The 24,005-nt window shown below is 33.6% G+C and overlaps 5 protein-coding genes and 3 long non-coding RNA genes across 10 annotated transcripts; 4 read left to right on the top strand and 4 right to left on the bottom strand.

The window, feature by feature from the left end:
* The first annotated feature begins 2,373 nt into the window (after positions 1-2,373).
* On the top strand, positions 2,374-3,766 carry LOC129942988 (uncharacterized). Its single transcript, XR_008781140.1, has 3 exons — positions 2,374-2,676; positions 2,747-3,028; positions 3,094-3,766. It is a non-coding gene; the product is annotated as an uncharacterized LOC129942988 (long non-coding RNA).
* A 72-nt stretch (positions 3,767-3,838) lies between these two features.
* LOC129942987 (uncharacterized) lies at positions 3,839-5,431 on the bottom strand. 2 transcript variants are annotated; one of them, XR_008781138.1, is made up of 4 exons: positions 4,949-5,431; positions 4,582-4,892; positions 4,309-4,453; positions 3,839-4,254 (listed from the first exon to the last, which is right to left on the bottom strand). It is a non-coding gene; the product is annotated as an uncharacterized LOC129942987 (long non-coding RNA). The 2 variants fall into 2 exon arrangements; XR_008781139.1 differs by lacking the exons at positions 3,839-4,254; positions 4,309-4,453 and adding an exon at positions 4,511-4,527.
* A 54-nt stretch (positions 5,432-5,485) lies between these two features.
* Positions 5,486-5,918, bottom strand: LOC129942986 (uncharacterized). Its single transcript, XR_008781137.1, has 3 exons — positions 5,752-5,918; positions 5,645-5,700; positions 5,486-5,574 (listed from the first exon to the last, which is right to left on the bottom strand). It is a non-coding gene; the product is annotated as an uncharacterized LOC129942986 (long non-coding RNA).
* Positions 5,919-6,222: 304 nt separating this feature from the next.
* Positions 6,223-9,475, top strand: LOC129942982 (mini-chromosome maintenance complex-binding protein). Its single transcript, XM_056052175.1, has 4 exons — positions 6,223-7,322; positions 7,391-7,570; positions 8,718-8,961; positions 9,029-9,475. The coding sequence occupies exons 1-4, from the start codon at positions 6,331-6,333 to the stop codon at positions 9,401-9,403; spliced, it is 1,791 nt and encodes a 596-aa protein (XP_055908150.1). The 5' UTR covers positions 6,223-6,330; the 3' UTR covers positions 9,404-9,475.
* LOC129942984 (ubiquitin carboxyl-terminal hydrolase nonstop) lies at positions 9,391-11,338 on the bottom strand. Its single transcript, XM_056052177.1, has 5 exons — positions 11,111-11,338; positions 10,641-11,042; positions 10,476-10,586; positions 9,635-10,413; positions 9,391-9,581 (listed from the first exon to the last, which is right to left on the bottom strand). The coding sequence occupies exons 1-5, from the start codon at positions 11,228-11,230 to the stop codon at positions 9,539-9,541; spliced, it is 1,455 nt and encodes a 484-aa protein (XP_055908152.1). The 5' UTR covers positions 11,231-11,338; the 3' UTR covers positions 9,391-9,538.
* Positions 11,339-12,378: 1,040 nt separating this feature from the next.
* LOC129942983 (protein aurora borealis) lies at positions 12,379-16,480 on the top strand. The gene is made up of 2 exons (XM_056052176.1): positions 12,379-12,798; positions 12,853-16,480. Exons 1-2 carry the CDS (start codon positions 12,527-12,529, stop codon positions 14,294-14,296), a joined length of 1,716 nt encoding a protein of 571 aa, XP_055908151.1. The 5' UTR covers positions 12,379-12,526; the 3' UTR covers positions 14,297-16,480.
* Positions 16,481-16,614: 134 nt separating this feature from the next.
* LOC129942981 (carboxylesterase 5A-like) lies at positions 16,615-20,626 on the top strand. Its single transcript, XM_056052174.1, has 3 exons — positions 16,615-17,517; positions 17,582-18,040; positions 18,106-20,626. Exons 1-3 carry the CDS (start codon positions 16,654-16,656, stop codon positions 18,727-18,729), a joined length of 1,947 nt encoding a protein of 648 aa, XP_055908149.1. The 5' UTR covers positions 16,615-16,653; the 3' UTR covers positions 18,730-20,626.
* LOC129942985 (CCR4-NOT transcription complex subunit 7) lies at positions 20,521-23,433 on the bottom strand. Of its 2 annotated transcripts, XM_056052180.1 has the most exons (5): positions 23,190-23,433; positions 22,749-23,033; positions 21,967-22,322; positions 21,489-21,906; positions 20,521-20,967 (listed from the first exon to the last, which is right to left on the bottom strand). In XM_056052180.1, the coding sequence occupies exons 3-5, from the start codon at positions 22,317-22,319 to the stop codon at positions 20,839-20,841; spliced, it is 900 nt and encodes a 299-aa protein (XP_055908155.1). In that variant the 5' UTR covers positions 22,320-22,322; positions 22,749-23,033; positions 23,190-23,433; the 3' UTR covers positions 20,521-20,838. The 2 variants fall into 2 exon arrangements, with proteins under 2 accessions (XP_055908155.1, XP_055908153.1); XM_056052178.1 differs by lacking the exon at positions 22,749-23,033.
* Positions 23,434-24,005: the final 572 nt, after the last annotated feature.

The following is a 24,005-nucleotide window of genomic DNA, read 5'->3' as shown; positions in this document are numbered from 1 at the left end:
AATATTTTTTGTAGATTTTAATTTTTTATGAAAAAACTGACTGTTATTTTTTATTAAATTATTGAATATTGAAAACTATATTTCTTATAAAATAAAATTGATATATCTTAAATTTTTGAAAAGATATTTGAGTCGAAAATCTGTTTTTATCAACTTTTATTATTTTTGTACGTATTTATTTCTAGTTTAAATATTGTCGATTTGATTTTTCTCAAAATTTTACCGAATGTTCAAACAATATTTCTTATTATATAAAATAAGTTGGAAGCCAAATCTTAAACTTTTGAAAAGATATTTGAGTCGAAGTTCAATTTTTTACCAACTTAAATTAATGATTTTGTTAGGTTTTTGATTTTTAATAAAAAAAAACTGTCAATTCGATTTTTGCACCTTTTTTAAACTGCTACGGTAGAAAAACCACCCACGCAATTTTTTGAGAGCCCTTTCTGCATTTTCTGCACTATTAATTGCTTAATAAAATGCATTCAAAGTCGATATCTCTTCTGGTTCTTGAGCTATGGAAGACGAAAAAAAAGTCACGAACGTACGGTCTACGAACCTACACAGACAAAGACATCTCTCTAAAAATCTTTTATTTCGACTCTAGGGACCTTGAAACGTCGAGAAATGTCAACACTTTCAATTCGACAAATCGTACCCATTACAATAACTTCCTATAAGAAGTTAATAATTGGAAGATGCAAAATTTTCGGCAATTGTCAGCCGATTTTCAACCACAAAATTGTCTAAAATTTGGATTAAATCCACCAACCGTGTTAATGCATAGTTTTCACCTGATCTTTGACAATTACAACCTTATTTGATGTTATTGGAAGGCTTTTGACAGTTTGGGAAATATTGGAAGATCTTTGGATCCTCTTAACTTGGAACTATATTTTTTCAGAGAAAAAAAGTTACTTTTATTAAACATAGATGATCTGGAGCCTTGAGAGGAGAAATGTATGACTTAAATCATTTTCCTTTAAGTTGATAGTAGCTGCATGTTATTATCAGTTTTAGAACAGGAAAGTTAGTCAAGAAACATGTGGCTTCTATTTTGTGTAAGTGTGAATAGTTCTTCTGAAGAAAATAATATTTTGGTATCTATGCGAATAACTGAAGTTGAAGGCTAGTGAAGTGATGTAAGCAGTTTGAAATGTATGGCAAAACTAACTAACCTGAATAAAGTTGACTGAAAATGAAGTCTCTCGTGTTGTCTGAAGCTCCTTATTCTATTGGGCAGCTTATATTTCACAGATATTTGAGAATGCTTTCAGTCAGATTGGCAAAACAGAAGAATGAAATACATATAAACAGAATTCACAATTCATTCTCACTTTTAACCATTATTTTTTGTCCTCCCTTTTTGAACCATAGAGGAAATATATTATCTAGAGTCCCGACTTAATGGGTTTGCTCTCTTTCGGCCTACAAACTAAATTTAGAGAATTTTGCCCGTTAGCATAAGCATGTGTTAGTTCTCCCGTGCATTTCTTATGGGAAAATCCAGATTCTATGTAGTAGTTATGGGCTTTTGGTGAAGTTTGCACAATTACGGGGGAAAACAATATGAGGTGAACTCAGACGTTCAAAAAAGAAATCCGTTGAATTCAAAAATTGAAAAATTAATGCAATATTTTTAGAAAAATGAATTTTACACATTCTTTTTACTGAAAACTGTGCTAAAAATAATATTTGAATGCTTTTGGCACACAAATTCCATGTATTTTATGGAAAATTTCACTAAAAACAGAAAAAATCGTGCTGAAAGTATAAGCGCACCCTAGAACTGTAATGCGAACGTGGCCCAATTTGAGTAATGTCAAGTTTTGACAAATCAACAGCGAGGTGAGTATTTTGACAATTCTACGAAAATGTAAACAAAAGAAAATTCAGTATCAATAATGCAAATGAAGGTAAAACAAAATATTAATTTATTGAAATAAAAATATATAATGAATTTAATGAATTTAATTTGATCCTCAGATAAAGAAGAAACCAAGGATTACGTTGCAACAATAAAAGTGGAAGTTAAAGCCCCGAGCCAGCAACGCCGACATATTTATTGTGGAGTGAATAGGTACAAATTGAAGGTAAATGTGTTCATATTAATTTTTAACTCAAATTATATGAATATTGTTTTGTTTTCTTTTTTAGTAAAAAATTACACTCCTCAACAAGACTTTGTTCCTGGCAATCAAATCGCTCTATTCTGATGGCTTATATCCTCATTTTAAACCTTGTAGGAATAAGAAGCGGCGACTCCAGCGATGTCGCAGAAGTCTGAAAAGCTTTGCTTTGCAACCTATCCGACATGCTTCACTTGACGAGATGGATATACAAGTCGAGAGTTGTTATAAAGTTAAGGAATCTCTTTACTTGGTGGTCATTTAATTGCAGCGTGTGAAAGCAGTAGCACATTCACGTAATGTGCCACCATCTTTGCAATGCAAAGCACTTCTTTCAGCCAGCTACGGATAGGCGAAAGATCGCAATGTATGCAAGTCCTTCCTGATCATGTAAACAATAGTTAATTTAATCTACAGTCAGTTTTTCAAGACAGTACCTACCACCGAGGATTGGACAATTGATCTGATTCACTATGTTCTTTTTTGCAGAAATGCACATTTTAATATCTTCCTTTTACATTTTTTGGCGAACTCTGTGATGTAGTTGGTGAGGATGTGTTTATAAATAATAAAATAAGAACTACCTTAATTTTCGCTTTTTCTAATTTAAATTGTAGGTCTCTGGAATTCAATTGAAATACCTTCCTTCATTCATGATTTATTGCTTTCAATGCGTCAATATCTTTATTTCAATTCTGCCTCTTGTTACCAACGAAGAAGGAGACAAGTTCGGAAAATCTGCTGGCGATGGTATTTGGCTGGACGAAGAAAAACGTCGCCTTTTTCTATTTATCAGTTCTTTTTGAAAATGCCAGATTCTGAAGTCGTTAAGATTTTTCCAGAGCCTGGACTATCCAATCTTGATCTGGCACTAAAAGCTTAATGATTTACAACAGAGAGTAAGTGAAAAGTGTTATGTTTTTGCTTGAGGTAATTTATTTTATAATTAAAAATCTTCTTTCAGCTGATACGATGAGAATCATCACAGCTGGAGGGTTCTATATCAAGCAATAGCGAACTTAAAACTTCGCACTAACATCACACTAACTCATCAGCACTAACATCACATACCATTTCTATCTATTAGTTCAAAATGTTAAATGTCTCCTTTTTGTTGGCAATGATGAGCATATGGATAAAAACAATTTGTTTAGCTTATATCCATATTCAATTTTACATTAATTGAAAATCATTAATAATAATATTGTATTCTTTTTTTTATAAAAAAAAAATAATTTGAATCATTAAACATGTAGACTTCCTGGTTTGTTAATCATGTTTATATATTTTTTTAAATACAATGAAATTAATTCAAATATGTTTTTAAATTCCATTCGGTACTCAAATTTATAATTAGTGACATAATATACATACATTTAAGGCTTTTTAAGGCTCACTAAATTCATGAAGTAGTTTTTTTTTCCAAAAAAAAATGTGATGATTTCCAAATCTACAATATTTTTTTAATATTTCGCTTAAATTTGTTTCGTACTTTTCATCTTGTAGTACATTGAATAAATAAAAAAATAATGTTGAGAAATGGTGTTCTTCAGTTTGAGCACATGTAGCTAAAATCGAAGTTTAGATTCGTAATCAGCATCAAAAATTATTTCAAACGAACTATTTAAAATTTGTACATTACCATTTGTATATTCTTCAAAATTCACATGATTCCGAATTCAACCCCTGAAGAAAAAAGCACCAACATCTTTGAATTCAAAACAAATTCCTTTATTATTAAAGTAAAGCAAATCATAAATAATTTTGAATAAAAATAATCCTAGTCAGCAAAGAAACAGTAGAATATACAATATATACAAAATTACACTATAGCTCAAAATAAATAAACAAGTTGTTTGAAAAAAAAGATTATTTTCTAGATATACATACATAGAAATAAATTTAGGAACCTAGCTGTAATATACATTTTAAATAAAACCTATAATCTATAATGGAATTGAATTTTAAAAACAAAAAATATACTCAATTACAAACAATTTTGAAAAAAATATAACTTAATTTAAAAACTAGATACGCAACGACGACGTATCATGGATGAGATTCGAAGATATCGTCGAACCAACTGAACGGCATATCGACTTCTTAGCTTCGCTTTGATTTGTAGCTGAAAAAAAACCATCAATTAGTGGTTTTGTTTTGTTGTTAATAAGAAACTTACTGTGAAGTAGTTGTTGGGGTTGACAAATTCCAATCCGATATTTTCACTATATGAAGGTTGCCGGCTCGCGACCATTTGCGCAGCAACTCTTGGAACATCATAAGGGCAGTTTGTAGGGGCATTCTTGTGTCGTTTCCAGTTAATTCTAAACATGGAATTCAGCTTCATTTCGTTAGTCTTCAAGTTTCTTAAAATTGCAGGCAAGTAGTAAATACAAAACTGCTGAGATTGTTTTGTATTTAATTTATTTATAATTTATTTTTTATGGCTTACCAATGACTTGCGACTCCCGTCATTGAGGAGGTACTATACTGTCCCAACAATTTCCTTCTCAACCGGCATTCGTATCACCTACCTCTTCCAGGCGGTGTCAGCCTCAGCGGCTGCAGTAGCCGCTGCACCGCAGTTACACTGATCTTCGCGCGCTTTTGCAATACAAGGGTCCAGGTTGGTACTCCAGCCTAATGACATTGTGTTCGCATTGTTGACACGCAGAGATCGCTTGATCCACAAACACTTCCACTGCGAATAGAGATGGTTTGGTTAATAGGCAGGTTGGCCATGACGCTGCTGAATTTTCTTGACTATAAACAAATTAATTTTCATTATATAAGGAAATCTCAATTGGAAGTTGACTTACTGTTTTTGATGTTAATTTTCTGTGTGAAAATCGATGGATTCAACTCGCCGACATCGTCAGTGGTCGCCGAGAGACTGATCTGAATTTGTTTAACTTAAAGGGGATTCTTGTCAGGCCAGCCCATTTGCCTCCGAATGATTGCCACCGTTAAGCCAGTGCAATCCTTAGTGTTTGAATTGAATTCACTTAATTTACAGTCAAGGCTGAAACTTTTGGGATTGTATTCTTGCTTTTCTTGCGTCTCTGGTAGTACTCTTTACACCTAGAAGATGAGGATTAAGCTAGTTGGCAACGATATGACTGTTTCGATACGTACTTACGAAATTGATCGAAAAGGGCGTTAGCGGTCGACTATTGCATGGCAAAACTTCCTCTTGTACTTGTATCATTGACTTGGTGGTGTTTTTGCTGATGGTTTTTGATGGCGACACCTCCACCGTAAACACCTGCGGCAGCTATGGACATTGAGAACACAATCTGTATCTGTCGTTAAAAACATTAATATTATTTTTTAAGAGAAATATAATATACACAAAACTTGCCTGCAAATCAGCACCTTGTTGCTTTGTCTCCCAGATTTCTTCAAGGAAAATGCTTCCTGCATTATAGTATGTTATTGGCAGCATCTAAAATGAAAAGACAGACCATAAAATAAATCGATTATTGTTGTACCTCCTTCACTTCAATTTGACTTACTTTTTATTTAATTAAGTGAACTTGTATATCCTCTCTTCATTATAAAGATTTTTGGTCTGAAAAATATCAAATTATATTAAAAATCAGAACAATTAATAAATACTTACTCTTAAAATCCGAAACCCATTGTTTTGTTTTGCAAAATTGATTATAATTTTTGACAGGTCACAAAATTTCCATACATTTCTTTATAAGGGAAATCCCACATTTTGCTTTTTTTCACCACTCACATGTATTCACCGATAGGGAATTTGAGAGAGTTCACCTCGAATAAAATTTGAGGGTGTTTCAGGTAGGACGGGTACCGGTCGGGACTCTAGATAATATATTTCCTCTATGTTTTGAACTATGCAATAGAGAATTATTAAGAAATCATAATAGAGAATTCTATTCCCAGATTCCTCACAGCAAAAGAGAGAAATTTGGTTTATATTTCTCAGAACACAGAAATCTCTGAGATCATAAAATTATAAACTGGCAATATCCTAAAACAAAACAAACTAAGCTAAATGTCATTTACGTACAAACAAATTTCGACTTTGAATTAATTTTCGAATATTTTTGGCGCCATCTGTCAAAACCTAAATACTTTATAAGCAGTTTATCTTTATTCGTTTTAAGTTCAATTAATTGTATATTCTTGTATTTTTTGCGTATACTTGATTTTTGAAATTGCACTAAATAAAATGTCTATACCAAATTTGCCTAATTTCTTAGAAGATGAATCTCGTTACTTAAGTCTTTTGCAAAATAATGAGATTTGGCGTAAAGTACCTTTACTCAACTATACTCCTCTGCATGGATTAACAGACCTATCACTCGTGCGATTTCGAGGGATGATACAGGATATGCTAGATCCGGAAATTTATCTGGAAAAGTACCAGGTAATTAGTTCTGAAGGTCAGGGTAGATTTCAAAATGGAAAGTATCGGGACTGTTTAGCACTGCAAGGAAATGAAAAGGCAGATTTTGAATGTAGAGAGAACGTGCAAGCAGAAAGAAGGACTTTATTTGTTGTTTCTGTGCCCGGATTCAATCAATGGGCTTCAACATTTGAGGAATCTAGTTGTAATAACAGTGATTTATCAAAACATGAAGTATCGACTTCTCAGAGAGTTCCAAAACGTTCGATCCCTGAAGAACTAGACTCAGAAATGATGGATGTAAACGACAATTCCAGAGATAACAAATTGAATAAACGGCAGTGTACGGAGAATGAAAATTCGCGGCCTTCAAATGTCAGCACTTCAGTATTATCTGCTGAATATCATTTAAATTCTCCTATTCCTGACCGACCTAGCAAAGCTTGCTTGATAAAACTGTACAGTGACTTTGACAGTCACATCTTAAATTCGATTGTCGATATTGTGGGATTCTTATCCGTAGATCCGGCCCTAGATGCTTCTACAATAACTGACTCTTCCTACGACGAATTTGATAGCTGTGGGGAAAGACAGGCCCAAAACCCTCCGCCTTCACTTATACCACGACTGCATGCAGTCGCTGTGCGAAAGTTGGATCACACTAATCCTTTGCTCGATTCATCAATTTGTGAACCGATATTTTCCAATTTTAGTTTTGAGTCCGTGTACAAAGACCTCAAAATCCTCCTGACTCAATGTTTTTTAGGTGATGACCTTGCAGCTGAATATCTTCTCTTACATCTTATATCGACTGTGTGAGTTTGTTTTGGAGCTATTGCACTTTTTTTCATTTATTACGTTCACTTCCCTTTTTTAATCCTAGATACATCCGTTCTGATCTACACAGTCTGGGTAAATTTGCACTGAACATATGCAATATACCTGCACAGTTGCTACCCATTTACACGAAGCAGCTCTATGATATTTTGGAGCTCTTTATACCAGCCAGTCATTATTTACCAATGACCCTCGATAACATGAATACCCTCCAATTTTTTCCCAAGTAAGTTATATTATATTTATTTACTGAATTTCCAGTTACCTACATAAACAAACAAAGCAGAAAACAAGATAATTCTAATTTACCAAAACCTATTGAAATAAAATGCACGGCTGGATCGCAAGAACTTTCTCATGTATCCAAAGAGTATGTTTAAAAATATTTCTGTATTTTTAAATCTTAAAATAAATGAAAAATAAAATAATCATTTTGCTTGTGCAGCAAAAAAAAATAAATCGGTTCATTAGTTATTAAGAAAACTTAAACAAAAAATAACGGTTCTATGGGGTACTCGTCTGGAACAATTCAAAAATGTGTTTTTTTTTAAAGAAACAAAGTCAATGAAAAACAGTTTAGATAAATTTTATAAAAATCTATCGGTTTGGTTTTGAGAAAATTCGAATTTTCGATTTCAATGAAAAAAATAATACCTAAAGCAAATCGGGGAGGACAGACGGACGTAGTCGGTTCATCCACTTTTTTAAACTTCCCTGCCATGGAAGAAAATCACAATTTTTAAAAAATGTCTCAAGCCCATTTTTGGTTTTAAATTTTGTAAATAATTGCAAACAACGTAAAAATATTTAAATCAATACATTTTGTGGCTGACATATTTACAATACAGAAAGACGTTGATAGATTGTATTGTTTATATTGGAATATATACAAATGTACAATCGTGTCCTTTTCAAGTATAAAATGTCACTTCAAAGATTAACAAGCCGAAAGTCATTTTTGAATTACATTTAACTTTTCATATGCATTTTGAATGTATCATTTCTAGAGCAATATAAGGTAGTTTTTTAGCAACTGTTATAAATTTAGAGATAATTGTGTGCCCTAGTTATTCCCCCGGATTCGTTTGATTGTGGAATAATGTTGTATGAAATGAATTCAACAAAGATTCAAGAAGTAAACGTTTAAATACCTAGATTTGATAAATTAGCCTTTATTACTCGTCGTGCAACAAACTATAGTCCTAACACGAATGCTTGTATTTATTTTACACGTTATGAAAATATGATTAATATATAATAACAGAGAAAGAGTTTTAAATAATATATTTTTTTTTTCGAAATAATGATTTTTATTTATTTTAGTAATTTTATTTTGTGGAGCTTATAGAAATTGATAAATAAATAACTTTTAGGAAAGACTACCAAACTAATAAACTTACATCGGGGATTCTTCAACTGGCTCCGCATACACATTTAGTCTTAGACGAGACTCGGTTGGAACCAGGCAAGTTGGAAAACAACGGAGTACGAGGAATACAGAGTCTAGCACACTTCATTAAAACTCAGCAACTGAAATGTGACTTCCAATATTACGATATAGATTTCAACACAAATATACCAGTGTTGGTATTGAGTGAAGGGAGGAGTATGCTGCCTGTAAGCAATTTTAATCCTTGTTCTCTTTATTTATTAATTTACCTTACAAAAACGGTGTTTTTTATAGAATGATTTCCAAGTTCCCCTGAGCGTTGATAATGATAGAATAAGTTTAATCAGTGAAACTTTGAAAGCAGCAAAACATTATGCTCAGCCTAAGTTGGATGCCATTAGGTGTTACCTCACCGCTGCCAAATTATCTTCGTTCGATATGAATCCAGCAGACAGTGATATGATACAAACGGATTTTGTCGAAATGCGTAAAGCCAATGCTAAAGTTGGTGCAGATGAACTCCACAGACTTCTTGTACTATCGCGGCTATTGGCTATAGCCACTGGCAAAACACAATTCGACACGGAAAGCTGGGATAAAGCAAAGCAAATGGAGGAGACGCGCCTGCGCCGCATAGTGAACATCCACAAATCGACTCAAAATAAATAATTTTGGCTTTATTTTACAAATTTTCTTATATTTAACTTAAACAAAATAAATTATTCTATCCATTTTCACAAATGATTATATTTAAACAGAAAATTATAAATGATATCAGTCACTCCTCAGAAATTGGGGGCAAACTTACTCGTATTCCAATATGTTTTTGTGATAAAACAAAAGATAACTGAAAAGGCATTTTATTTAAATAAATACAGGAGTTACTCATTGCAAGCTTACCCTTCGCTGTCAAGTACTTGATTCAACGTTGCAGTTGTTATAGTGTGATCATCGCACTTGACCCAGGTGTCTTTGTGATGGCGAACATATACAATGTAGTGCCCAGTGTCAATGGTACCTAGGTGGTTTACAACGGCATAAAGGGAGTACCGGTAGTCACCGTAGGGATTATTTTTTTCTGACATGAACGGCTTCATATCGAATTCCGCTGGAAATGAAATGAATGTCGAGATTTTCTTATCAATTACGCTCGAGTGTTCGAATCGTTTGAGATGAAAACTTGCAACACTGGGAAGTGTTCGCAGGGATAATTGCTTTGTTGATTCTTGATAGCTTTTACAAGTAGAACATTTTATTTTAGCAGTGGACCCAAGATGTTCGGCTCTGGTGTAGCGCTCCAGGCAGTCAATAAGACTTTTAGGAGATGTCCCACCTTCCACTTCACCTAGATCCAGTGATATATCCCAAAAAGGATCAATTGTAGTAGACACATTCTTGCAGGCCTGGCACACAACGTCACTCTGCAACATTCCAGTGAAAATCTGGTCGATGATGCATTTGCATTGAGTGGGACATGTTTCGCTAGTACTGTATGTTGGCACTTTGTTTCTCTCATCATTTTTAGAGTTTATGCAATGTAGATGCAAAATTTCTAGTGTTGCGATAAAGAATTCATGGGCATCTTGTTGTTCATATCCGGCTAAGTGCTTGGCATGATTCCATATGAGATGTAGAAAGCGATGTAGAGAAAGTGGTCCCCGGGAACCAGAGTAAAACTCCTGTTGTTAAATAGGCTCTCAACGCTAAATGTTTAACAAAATTTGTATTTTTTCAATCTTACCTGAAATAAGCGTGAAACCTCACAAACCAAACATTTTAATGAAGACTTCAAGTTACATTCATGTCTTTCTGACAAAAAATAATCACTCAAAAGTGGTGTATGGATAAGTGCCTGATTGGTAATATAAAATGATGACACATATTTGAATAAAAAATCGAAACCTACTTGCACTATACAGTTCATAAAACAAGTCGATCCCAGATTCATAAGTCCCCTCAGGCCGATTGTTTGGTTGGCTTTTATCATTCTTCTTCTTGGGTTGTTTAACAAGAGGTTTATTTCTGTGGCATTCGGCTTCCAGCACCTGTATGTGAGACTCTTTTTAAGATCTTTCGCTTCCAGTCGCCGGTTCTTGTCTTGAATTTCTTGGAATCGGTGATCATAAGTGTAGTCTCTACAAGAATTGCAATACACTGCACCATGTGAAAGTTCCAGTGAAAGCGGATGCTTGGAATATTTCGAATGGTCAATAATATGGGTTCCTTTGCAGCCAAAATAAATGCAGTGAAGGCAGGCAAATATCTGCAGCCCAAAACTGCCACATTCAAAGCAGGAACACGATAGAGCCTTCAATTGACAATTTTGTTTTTTACTATTAAAGTTTTTCAATCAAATTATTAATTGAAAGAAACTACCTTTTTGTTTCGAGCGTCCTTGGAAATACATGATGAAAAAAAAGCATCAACAACGCTCAGTGTGTCCAATCCATGTTCTTTAATATAGGATTGAAAGTGTCGACATCCTATATCTGCCATTTTTCTTGAACATATAAGAGTTAATATTTTTATAAATATCAAGAAACCAGAAACAAATGTTTTATCAAAAAAAAAATATAAAATCTACCCTGCTTTGGTTTTAGCTGTCACTGTCAAAAAAATGTAGTTCGAGCATTCAACCCATTTGAGGTCAGTTATAATATTGAGTGCGTTCAACACAGCACAAGAAAAATAAGCATTGCACTTCAAGGATCTGTTAATTTATTTTCTTATTTTACTGGGACATACTTATGCAACTTTGTTGCCGGTAACCATGAGCAACTTAAATTAAAAAAAAAAAACAAATAGTCTAGGCCTTAAAATGTAACTTAATATTCAACTACTCAATCAATAAATTATTGCTGTAAAATAATGAACACCACTAATAACCAGACAAATCTTGGTTTTTAATGAGAGTATCACTGAATGGCAATTCAAATTAAATAACAATAAATATTTTTGACATGTAATACTGCTCTTAATTTAAGAATCTGCCAAAAAAGGACTAATCGTAGTTTTGTCTATCTAGCACGAACAACTTAGTTCCGGATAACTTAAAGTTGCCTATCAAACATAGTGAGCAACAAAGCAAGCTTTCCATTATGAAAAAGATAAATTTTGTAAGGTAAATTAAAATTTTGTGATAAATTTAATAAGAAATGTCTTCTTGACCACGTCAAGAAAGTTTTTAATCGAAAAACTGATAAATATATAAATCATTTAATAAAGTATATCAAAATATAATGCTTTACTTGAAAAATAAAGCCATACCCTTATAAACGTATTCTATTTTAATGGAAAATGGAAACGCCATATTCTCATCTTTTGTTTTGAAGAGATAAAGTTTTGGAGGGTAACAAAAAATGTCTGGTGTGACAATGCAAGCAATTCTTATTGTAACCAAGTTCAACAAGCAACTCAATGGGTTTCCTCTCATTAAAGGCAAATAGTATTGAATCGTGACCAACTTTAATTTACCTAGTCGGCAACTAGCCTTACCGAAAACTATACTTCAAATGGGAGAATAGAAAAACACAAATATAGTGTGTTCGTTTCCTTATGTTCGAAAAAATATTATCTTTTTACTCATGTAACCGCTTGTTAATAAAACTGCAGCCAGTTAATTTTTGACATTTCGAGCCGTTGTTCCCATCTTTGAAGTTCTAGTGCACCTCTTCGTCTTCGCGATCATTCAAATATTCAAATTTAAAGGAAAAATTGTTTTTTTTTTCGATCACTGCCGCGTTCTAATGATTTTCAATTAATAAAGACAGATCGAATAAATTTTTATTCATAATGAATTCCCTAGATCACACGCCCTTGCGCTACAAAAATCGATCATCTATGCAACATTTTTTTAATAAAAATTTAAGTAAAAGCTCCTATGGCCAAAATCAGCATTTGATGTCCCATTCCCATGGCCACCACTCAAGAAGGTTCAGGGAAACAAACAATAGTTACGATGTATTTCCAGTTGTAAAAACCCCGCCAACCAAACGCTTCTCAAAAGTTGTGAATCCATTTGAGGCAGCTCTAACAGAACGCCTGCATTTGCCAATTATCGGAAGGTATTTATTTATCAGCTATGTGTGGTTATTAATACAAAATTTAATAAATTTCAGTCCTACGCTATTCCAACGTCCGCCCACGCCACAACATTCGTCTACTCAATTTGCATGGACCATCGACGACGTGTCTTCATTGCAACCCGCCAATGTGGAACCTCATGAAACACAATTTCACGATTCGCCCGACCCGGAGTTTGAAGCCAAAGCTCAGTCGGCTATTAGTTCGTTCTTCAAAGAGCAACAAATTGTTCCTAGCCCAATTGACTGTCCGTTGCGCAGCCAACGCATTATTCTCTCCGAAACCACTGGCACCACTCCGATCTCCAAGCCAGGACGCCGAATACGTGATAACTTTGCTCAAACAGTCCTTTCCCTTCCACCAACATTACCAAAGGAATTGGAGGCTGCATTGGCTCCGTATTTCATGTTTACTGAGTGCCAGCAGAGCACAAGCAATTTGGCTGATACTTCCATCAGTGCCATTGAATACGATATCCGGGACGCATCTCTAAGACGAAAGTTGTTTGACTACCAGGGCATTTCGTCCATTGAGGATGAAACATTCGCGGGTGTAGAAAGTTGCCAGCTTACTACCAGCAGTCCTCCACCGCAATCCCCGGAAGTCATAAAATCCAAAGCCGCCAAAATTGACGATGCTTTCTTCAAATCAAGACTATCCGATCCCATGGAAAAGAGTTCTTTTGGGTCTCTCTCACCAATTGCCCAAAGCTCTTCGCCTACAGATTTAGAGCCCAGATCACAAATTTGTGTTTCCAAGAATGTGGTTGCGTCGTCATTGCGCCAAACTTTTTTATTCGATAACTATAGATGCCCAAAAATGGAAGATTTTGCTAGTCCCCTTGCCAAGAGGTCGCCCGTATACCTTTTCACAACTCCAGAACGGAGCACGGCTTATCAGGGCTCTTCGCCACCTTATCGAGTGAGTGAAAAGAGCGACTCTGCATTTAGCATTAGGATTAGCGGGCTTCTTGTTGATACAACAAAGAGATCACGTGCATCTGCAGAACTTGACTTATTTGCTGACGAAACGCAAGACATCGACGAAGACGAAATGCAAGTTAGCCAGTTGTCTGCTATAAGCAACATTTCCTCGGAATCTGACACGCCGCGAAGCAAACGACGTTCGGCAAGCAGAAAAAACCTCTCCCAGTCGTTCACAAGCCAGCGCGTTTCGAACGACATCACAAATGAGAGTCTACAAATAGATTCTTTGGAAGTAAATAAGATATATGTTCCAGCACATCAGAGTACCGAAGTAAATACGAAAACCCATTTATCAGCTTCTGGACACTCGGTGCTTTATCGTACTGACAGTGGATTCAATGAGATGACCAATACTAGCAGCACACAATTTGATGGAAAGCCCCACTTTCAACTATCAGGAGAGGAAGAAAAGACTACACATCAGAACGATTGTGATGCTGATGTGAGTATGATTTGCTGCTCAACGCCATCTAAGCACTCCGCCATGCCTTAACGGCGAGAGAAGCGCTAGACATAAGTTATCTTTAGAATAATAACATTTTTGTTGCAATTAGAATAATTTTTATATGAAATAAGTTGCCAACGATTGTAGAGATTTTATTATTGAATTTGAATTGTTATAATGAATTATTGCAATATCTAATTGTGTTTTTACTACTAGCAACAAGTGTCATACGTTTTAATGTTTTTAAGATACAACCACCATTTTATTGATCAATCAATCAGTTTAGGTTGAAGCTACTTAGATACTATATAAATTGAGATTAAATAAGAAAAATACACGAAATATCCGTTTCAAGATTTTCTCATTTCATTATTATTAGAAAGTTCTCACAAAGGGTACATTAATATGAACAAGAGAAAAAAAAATGGCGACGGTTAAAATGACGCCACAGAAAAGGTCGCTTTTCAAAACCAAGAAATTTGGAAGGCGAACAAATATTTTCTATGGAAATTTGGCAATGCGTTAAAATTAATCTTGAATACAGTTCATTATTCTTAAAACGTTGGTGGGAGAATCCCAATGGAGCGTGATCGTTATTTTGAAGAAAAATATTTTTAGTTCTGTAATGTTTTAGGTTTTAAGATTGTTGATTGAAAAATAGACTAAATACAAATACAATGTTCTAACATTCCAGTTCGCTCTTGATAGTCCGGTATTCAAGGTTCACCCTGTTGAGTTCCCTGTGATGGATCCTCTAGAGGCGCTTTCTCAGCCTTTGGAATATTTTTAGTTCTTAAATGTTTTAGGTTTTAAGATTGTTGATTGAAAAATAGACTTAATACAATTTTTAAAAATCTAGCTAATAAGATTATCATAACTAGTACCACCCAGAGGTACAAAGGCGACCATACTAAAATTACATGTAATCAGACCTTAAATTATAATTGAAAAGAAATTATATTTTTTTAATTAAATTTTTGAATTATAAGCTTTGCAAAATACGTCTTAACAAAAAAGTGTGTTTTAAGAAACAAATTTATTTTGTCTTTCTTTTTTTTAATTCATTTTTATTAATTCATTCTTAAAAGCTAGACAAAAATTCATAAAACAAGCCTAATCCATAAATTACAACTAAATTAATGGTCCCATACGGACACTCTACTTAAAACTAATGCCTTTCGGCTCTAAGATCTATTTTACTTCATTTAAATTTTATTTATTTTTGTATTTATTAGAAAATTTAAAAAAAAAATAATATCAATATCCTTTTTTATCTTTACTTACAAACTACTTAAAATAAGGTCCTTAAATAAAACTTAAAACTAACTTAAACTACCTATTCTACCTATAAACTACTTAAAGAAACTTGACCTTAAATTTTGTCTTTCTTTTTGTTTAACATACAAACATTGTAAAGACAACATCGTAAAAGTTTCCGATTTATGATGAAATTTACTAGATTTGAAATGCAAATTTATATAGCTTCGTCTTCTCGTATTGAATTATTTGATTTTATTTTTTTCGGTTTGGAAGATACCAAATATTAAAGACATTTTAGACCATATAAACTTCACTCCTAAATAATGGCGAAACCCTATATTAATGCCCCTGAGAATCTTTAGTTGCAAAGCTACATAAGAAGCACTTGAAATTTGAAGTATTACTATTATGATTAATATAACTACTAGCACAAGCTACCAGAGATTTTAAAAAGAGATTATAAGGCTATTTAGATACAAAATCACAATGCCTAGGGCTATCAGAGCTCGGAAATAATCATCGGCTGATATTATAATCGAAGGAACATAATATGTAAGCACTACGTATAATATTTTTTCAATTATCTTTAAAAAGTCAAATTTTAGTATAAATAAAAGTTACAAAAATGCAAACAGAATATAATTCCGGTAAAATTCACTAAAAACACGAACGACATATGTACACACATTTTCAAATGTATTTTATTTGAATTCTTTCCCTTATGAAATAAGGTTTGTTTAGTTTCTGTTTAAAAAAAACTTATTTAAAACGCAAAGAATTGCAGTTTTTGAATCTACAATTCTATAACTTAAAAACCTTTCCTCGATATTTACATATAACTTTTACAGCGGATTATGGCCTTTGAGAAGACTTTTTTATTCAATTACGCATATGTAAAATGTATGGTAGCGTTCTTATCCTCATAAGTATACAATTATTTTTACTTTCCATCTTATTGTCATTGTTTAAGTCTATTTTGCGTTTTGGCATTGTTGTCGCGCACGTAATGGGTGTAACTTTATGTTATATGTATGTATATAATGATTTCGAAACTATCAAGTCTGATTTAAATGCATGTAAACCTTATATAATTTTGTGGTTTATGAAGGTTAGTGCATCATTGCTTGTTCTAACAGCCACATAAAATGAATTTAAACACTCTTCTCGTTATTTTTATTTGCACGGATATTACCACTACTGAAAGTCTACGGATTAAACGAATTGTTGGTGGTAGAGAAGCAGCTAAGCCGCCACCGGACGATCCAGTTGTTTTCACGAGAGTATACAATAGATATGCGCGAGTAGAAGGGATCCGGAATTCCATAACTGGAGTTTATTCATTTTTAGGACTAAGATTCGCATATCCGCCGGTAGGTGTGAACCGCTTCAGTCGGCCCAGGTATCGGAGGTTAGAAGGTGATATCAATGCCACAAGACACGGGCCACCTTGTCCACAACCACACTACGATAAACCAAATTTCGTGATTGGCAATGAAGATTGTCTTCTCCTTAATATATATACACCACAGATGCCTGACGAAACTACGGGTCTTCCCGTATTTGTATGGATTCATCCAGGGGCATTTCGGTACGGATCTGCAGCCCAATATGATGCCGAACCTATAGCTAAGAGTGGATTGATAATTGTTGCCATTCAATATAGACTCGGGACTTTGGGCATCATTGGCGATGGAAGTAAACAGTTCAATGGAAACCTCGCTATGTTTGATATGGCGGCAGCGTTGAGATGGGTAAAAGAGTACATAGCGTTTTTTGGAGGGGATCCCAGGCAGATAAAACTTATAGGTCACGGATCGGGTGCAGCAAGTGCTATGTTTTTATCTATGTCGCCTCGTAGTGGGTCAGTTACAGGCGTGGTAGCCATGTCAGGATCTGCTCTGTCCCAATATGCTAAGGACGACACACCAGTGCAGTCGCTACAAGAGATTGCTAAAATAAATGAATGCCCCACAACGAATGAAACGGAAGTTGTGTTTTGCCTCAGAAAGGTATAGCCAACAAACTTAAATTCAACAATGCAAAGTTAATAAGTTTGTTTTAATTTTTTCGCAGAAAACTGCCGAAGAAATTGTGTTAAAGGATTCTCAAGCGCAAAAAGATCGTCTGTATGGACGGGCGGTGATTAAAAAATTATCTGGATGCGTTGGATTCAACCCCCACGTAGAGCAGCCGAACGATGAAAGAGGGTTACCAGGAATTACCACGGATCAGCCCGAAGAGTCAATATCAAAAGGAAATTTTTCAAAAATACCCCTCCTGATCGGTGTTGCTAAGCAAGAAACAGCCAATGCCATTAATCTTAACTCTACAAATGATTTGCAGAAATCAGCAGAGAGTATTTTAAATTCTCTTGTTGATACGTTACCAAGCTTAAAATCATTTCTTCGTGTGGATGAATTGACGGAAAATATTATGAAACCGATTTTGCCAGGTGCTGAAAGTCTTAGTTTTGGATTAAAAGATTTACTTAAAGTGCCTGCATCTCTTGACACTCTTCAAATAATTTCCAAGGTACGGGTAGTCTGTTTAAATTTTGTTAAGTTTCTTGTTTTTAAGCACAGAACTTTTTTTTAAAGATCACCAACTTAACAACTGATGTTCTTTTCAACTTGCCTGCCGTATTAACTGCACAAACATGGGCAAAGACATCTTCAGCTTATCTATACAGTTTTGAATACGAAGGTTCCACGTCTAAAGGTGTCAATTTTCTCCGTGGCCTTCCTATTGTTGCTTCGGAAACGAATGTATCGTCTATTGGCCATGGGGATGAACTTGGTTACATTTTCAATGCAAATGATGTTGAGGGCAATCCTCTGCCGAATACAAGCTTAACGAAACCTGAAGATATTCAAGTCCGACACAATTTTATATCTCTTCTAACTAAATTTGCCAAAGCGAATAGTGACGATGAGGCTTCTTTTTTTAAAAGTTTGATCGCTGGAGGCGATGGTACACCTTTTATAAAAATCGATACGAAAATTAAACTTTTTCCAGATTTTAGGGTTTGCGAACTGCTATTGTGGGGTGTTCCGTTGAAGCCATTACAATCAACAACGTGCCAGGATTTTGCAAAAACCATACTTTCGGTGAAAAATGTATTGAGCAATTTTACATCAGATTTCACTGATACGATCCAGTCAGGTCTTGGAAGTGTCGGTAACGCTGGGGGACTGCCAAATGTAGGTGGTTTACTCGGATAAGAAAGCTGTTTTTATAGACCTTTGGTTCTCATTCATCTTAGTATATATTTAAAACAATAACAATTTTTGTTTACAACCAAAAAATATATTTTTGGAAAAAAAAAGTAAAGATATTTGCCTTGAACTTATTTTGTAATTTAAAGGGCATTGGCAAGAGTTTACCAAAGTTTTAAAATTATTCATCAACTCTTCGTAGTTTAAAAGAAAAAATACCGCATTAAATTTGTTTAAAGGAAATAATTATAAAAAAAAAGTATTTTCTACCACTTGCCTTGAAAAAATAAGAGAAACGTTTTATGAACAGTTTACTTCTACCAAAGTTCTTAACTCTCTTATGCATTTGTGTTATTTGGGATCAGATTCGAATTTCTTCGTAATCTGATGTTATACTTTTTCCATAAATGTATGTTTATTTTTATAAATATAAGATATTTATTCAAAATATTCCTATTTGCACAGTGGAATTATTTGATTGAAAAACTTAATTCATGCAAGAAAACTTGGGCAGTAGCAGCTTATCAAAATACGACTTCTCTTTTCAGCTTTGTACCCTTACGAAGGACAGTGGGCACTTTCTTTTTTTACCTCTTCAAGACCTATACTATTAAGTCTATTGTTTCATCATACTTTAAAACTAGTGGAATTTAATCAAAAATCCCTTTTTATTTATTTTGAAAAAATGGTGTTTTAGAAAAGGGCTATTTTATAAAAAGTAAAACGAATAATTCTTCAGGATCACAAGAAAAAACACTTTGCTTTTATTATTTTTTCCAGACAAGGTTCGCATATTTTCAATATTTTACCCTAAGTCCAAACAAGAAACTGATGACAAATTGCTATACCGTTTTTTATTAAGTGTATAGCGTAGTTAAATTATGAAAACCTCACTTTTTAATGCCGTTATCAATTTTTGAATAAAGTGGAAACCTTCGTTTCTGTTATTTTATCCATCACTACATACACAAACCAAAATGTGTGAGATATATTTTTTTCCGAATAGAAGATGATACATATGTATATATGCATGTATATGTAAATAATACTTAATGAAAAGAACGATCGGTATTTTGCTCGTAGAATCAACCGAATTGAAAGCTTAAGACTTCTACATACTTTTATTCTATGGGGACTAGTTTCAAAACCGCTGAAGATCAGAGTTTTTTTTTCAAATTGTATATGTTAAATGTTTTTGTATATTATATATTTGGTTTCCTGTACCTTAAAGTTAAATTTTCTATGTAAATACTTAACGGATCTTGATGATTTATATATTAAACAAAAAGTATCATTTTTGTCAAAAATAGTTTTCATTTGATATATAAAACCTCCAGTTCCATTCGGTACATAAGAAGGCTTTGTGTCTCGTGCGTCGTCATAAAATGCAATTTTTAAGTAGTGATAAACTTTTATTTGGTAGCAATTTCAAATCCGTTGGTCTCACGCCCTACTCCAAATTCACATTTGACATAATCCTTTGTTTCCTTTATTCTAAAATATATAATTTTTCGTTTTAAATTTGGACAGTGACTGAAAAACATTGAACAAAACAAAATATGAACGACAAATAACTCTTATTGGATTCATACTTTTAGGTTGTTTTAAGAGCAATCTCCACAATTTTGATGAGTTTTTGGCGCATGTCTAAGTTACTGTGGTGATGTGGGCTTTTCTAAAGAACAAAATTTTCTAAATATTAACGCAAATAATAATTAATTCTGTAATGTATTTTTATGTATAAAAAAATAATAATGCAATATATTTACAAACAAAAAGAAAACTTTATACCAAAGGTTATGGTTTGATTTTTTTTTTATTTTAGATGTAAATTTATATATAAATGTATTCCTTATACACATATATATTAATTTTTAAATAAAATGTATGAACTTATAAGTGATTTATATACGTTTTTACTTTAATGAGCGCGGGTTGTCGGATTTTGGTTGCATCCATAACTTTACTATTACGATGTTCTTATAATAAAGAGAACAAAAAACTAGACAAATATTATTTTGTTTGCTAAGTTAATGTTACACAAACAAATCTGATATTTTCTCAGAAGAAGGTATGTATTATTATTAAATGTATTATGACTCGCACATTAGAAAATCACGTTGTTGCATTATTATTTTCGGTGTTGTTCTCATGGAAATTGGCTCCGTTTACAATAAAAGATGTACCCAACCCATATAGGTGCCCACAGTATTTAGCGTTGTCAATATTATCCTCGAAAAACATCTACGGAAATAGAAAAAGATAAACAAAACAAATAGGAATATGATTTGAAGATTCGATAAATTAATAATGTATCTCTTTTGATGATGATGGTGCCTTTTTGGAATGAGGTTAGTAATATGGGAATAGAATTGAAAGGCAACAAATGAAAATCAAATTAAAAAAGAAACCAAATTATTGTGTTCATTTTGTTTAATTTAATAAATTCATTATTAATTCCAAAATTTAATGAACAAACAACAATAAGAATGTAGATATAAAAAAAAATAAAACTCAACAATGCAGATGAAAATTTAAAGTTTCATCAGTTCAAACAAAATAAAACTCAAAAACTTCAAAATGAGGATTAAAAGAAAGAAATAAAAATAGTCAACAAAATGAAATGAAGTTAGTTGAAAAAATAAACATAGTACTTTTTCATTTTATGCTTCATAAACAAAAGAATTAAATTCAATTGTACGATCAAGGTATGGTGGGGTGATTTCAATGTTAAAGTTTTTATCATTTGATGATAATTTTTGTACCTCTCGCATTTTAAAGAACGCCATTCCAGTCAAAAGCGCATCAGACCCTGCCTGATGCTGTGGTCCGACGCGACGAAGCTCTAACTGGTCGGCAACTTCTTGAAGGCCACCCTTAAGATTTTTGCACGACTTCATCAGATACTTGATGTCGTAAATGTTCGGAAAATACAGGCGAAGCAGTTCGAAAAATTCACTCTCATCGGCTGGTAAATTCTGGTCTGTTAACAACTTGAGCAGATATCCAAAATCATAGCCAGAATGGAAACATAGCCACTTAATATTGTCAACCAAAACAATTCCCGACGACATCAGCAGTTCGGCAAAGTCCAATGGGTCGATACCGTCTTCTTCGTGCTTCTTGAATTGAATGCCAGAGTTTTGCAGCAGATCAATGGAGTCCTGTGCATACATGTCTTCTCTATAATAGAAGCTTTACTATTAACAAGTTCTGTAGTACTATACTCAATTAGATACTCACGAAAGATTGAATTTGAAATTGAACTGCCATGTCGAATAGCCTGGTGGGGTCTTGCCTTCGTCATCCATAAAAGTCAAGCCAAGTTGAATAATGCGCAGCAAGTCCACATTGCATCTGAGTAACTGGTAATGATAGTCAGCTGTTGACCTGAACTCTCCTACCGGCCGTGCAACAACACCAGGGAACTCTGTGTCCATTGCAACATAGTGATACTTTTGAACCACTTTTCGGATAGTGCGGAATTCATCTTCAAGATTGTGCTTCCAAACGTCTCGGATGCCGCATTCTTCGTTGCTTGGTATACTTACCGTGTGCGAGGAATGTCCACCGCCACCACTTATTGCTGAAGGCATTGCCTATAAAATATACATCAAGAAAGATGGCATGAGGAGGAGTGGCTAGGTATTGATAACTAACTAGTCAACAATAAGCTTTCTAACATTTCGTGCGGGGCAGTGGATATAAATATTTATAAAAAGTTAGTTGTCGTTGTGTTTGAAAAATTGAATTCAAGTTATAATTATGTAGGTATTTAAGAGTATTTGATGGAGTTGAAATAATGATTGATAGCCAATTGGTAAATAATAACAGAATTAACCAAAAAATGCAAGTATCTAGAAAAGGTATAGGTACGAAAACAAAACATCCGAACGTGATTTGGTATGTAGGAGTGGGGCATAAAACTTAAAAAATAATGTTCGTGTAAAATCATTTTGAAAGGGGACCGTAGCGGCAGCGAAAGAACAACAACAAATCAATAGCAATACAAAATATTTACTTACATCAGTTGTTGAATTAGTGGTTACTTCACTGGCTTCAGCCACGGTGCTGTCAGCCGATGTGTATTGAGAGTTTCTTTCTTTTTTGTGATTGAATTTTCTACAAATTCCTAAAGAGGAATTCAAATCAAAGATTTTTTACGCTCTACGCTCTATCAATAGAATCGCGCTTGAAGTGATAGATTTTGTATTATTATTTTAATTATAATATTATATTTCCCAAATATCCAGTTTTGGTTATTGCAGTTAAGCAGTTAGTTTGCTATTAATGCATTTTGTCTTTTAGTCCTGTTGTTTTGTTGTGTTGAAAGATATTACAAAATGCAACATTTTTGAGCAATGTTACGAAGAGAAATGCAAGAGATAAGTAGTTTTCTTTAATTTAAACTTACGAAAAATCAAAGAATAAAGAAGGCATTTATTGTTCTTTTCATTTTTACTTACCCATTTCATAGTTGAGTTGAGTTATTGAAGATGTTTTATTGTATACCTTCTGGGGAATTATTTTATTCCTTTATTTCTGTTCATACAAACGAAACGTAATAGACAAAAAACAAATATTTTGACATGAAGCCACCATAAAATACAAAATTATTTTCCAGAATTTTGTCTTTTTGATAGTTCTCTTTTTTACGGTCTCGGTCAACTTCGACTCGGTGTATTTTTCTGTGTTGATTTTTGTCTCAAGCAGAGCGAAGTTAAAATGTCAGATTGAATTCGCCGCATTCAGCTTGGCGGGATTTGATTGAAGTACATGTCATCTGTCATTCTATATCGCATTGCTTTTCAGCAAAAATTTCATTAGGTCTGTTTAATTGTTCAACAAGGCTGTTCCGAAGCAGAATATACATATTAGAGATATTTAGTCCTATTCGGTGAGATATTTTATTTGTTATTAAGTTTTAAATCCCTATACGATATTAAAAAATCTCTTATGAATTTTGAACTTGGTTTTCTGAATGCCAAATCTATTACGAAATGGTCGAGTTGACTTTCGATCATAGTAGAACGAGTATCCTTCTGATTTTTTTTTACAGTTAGTTAGGACTCTCAATAGAACAGGTTTACAAAAATAAAATTAATAATAATTAAAGGTGAGGAAAAAACGTTTTTTTGTTTTTTAGATTTAACACTACCTTTTTTGCTTTTAGAGCCACTACTATTTTGAATTAATAGTGCGGCGTAGTAACCGAGAGGATTTGGGTTCAAGGTAGGGTATATGCTAAGTTTCTTCTGCATTTGAATACTAGAATCTCTTTT

The sequence above is a fragment of the Eupeodes corollae genome, chromosome 1, assembly GCF_945859685.1.
Source record: "Eupeodes corollae chromosome 1, idEupCoro1.1, whole genome shotgun sequence".
Lineage (NCBI taxonomy): Eukaryota > Metazoa > Arthropoda > Insecta > Diptera > Syrphidae > Eupeodes > Eupeodes corollae.
This window is presented reverse-complemented; position numbering and strand designations above follow the sequence as displayed.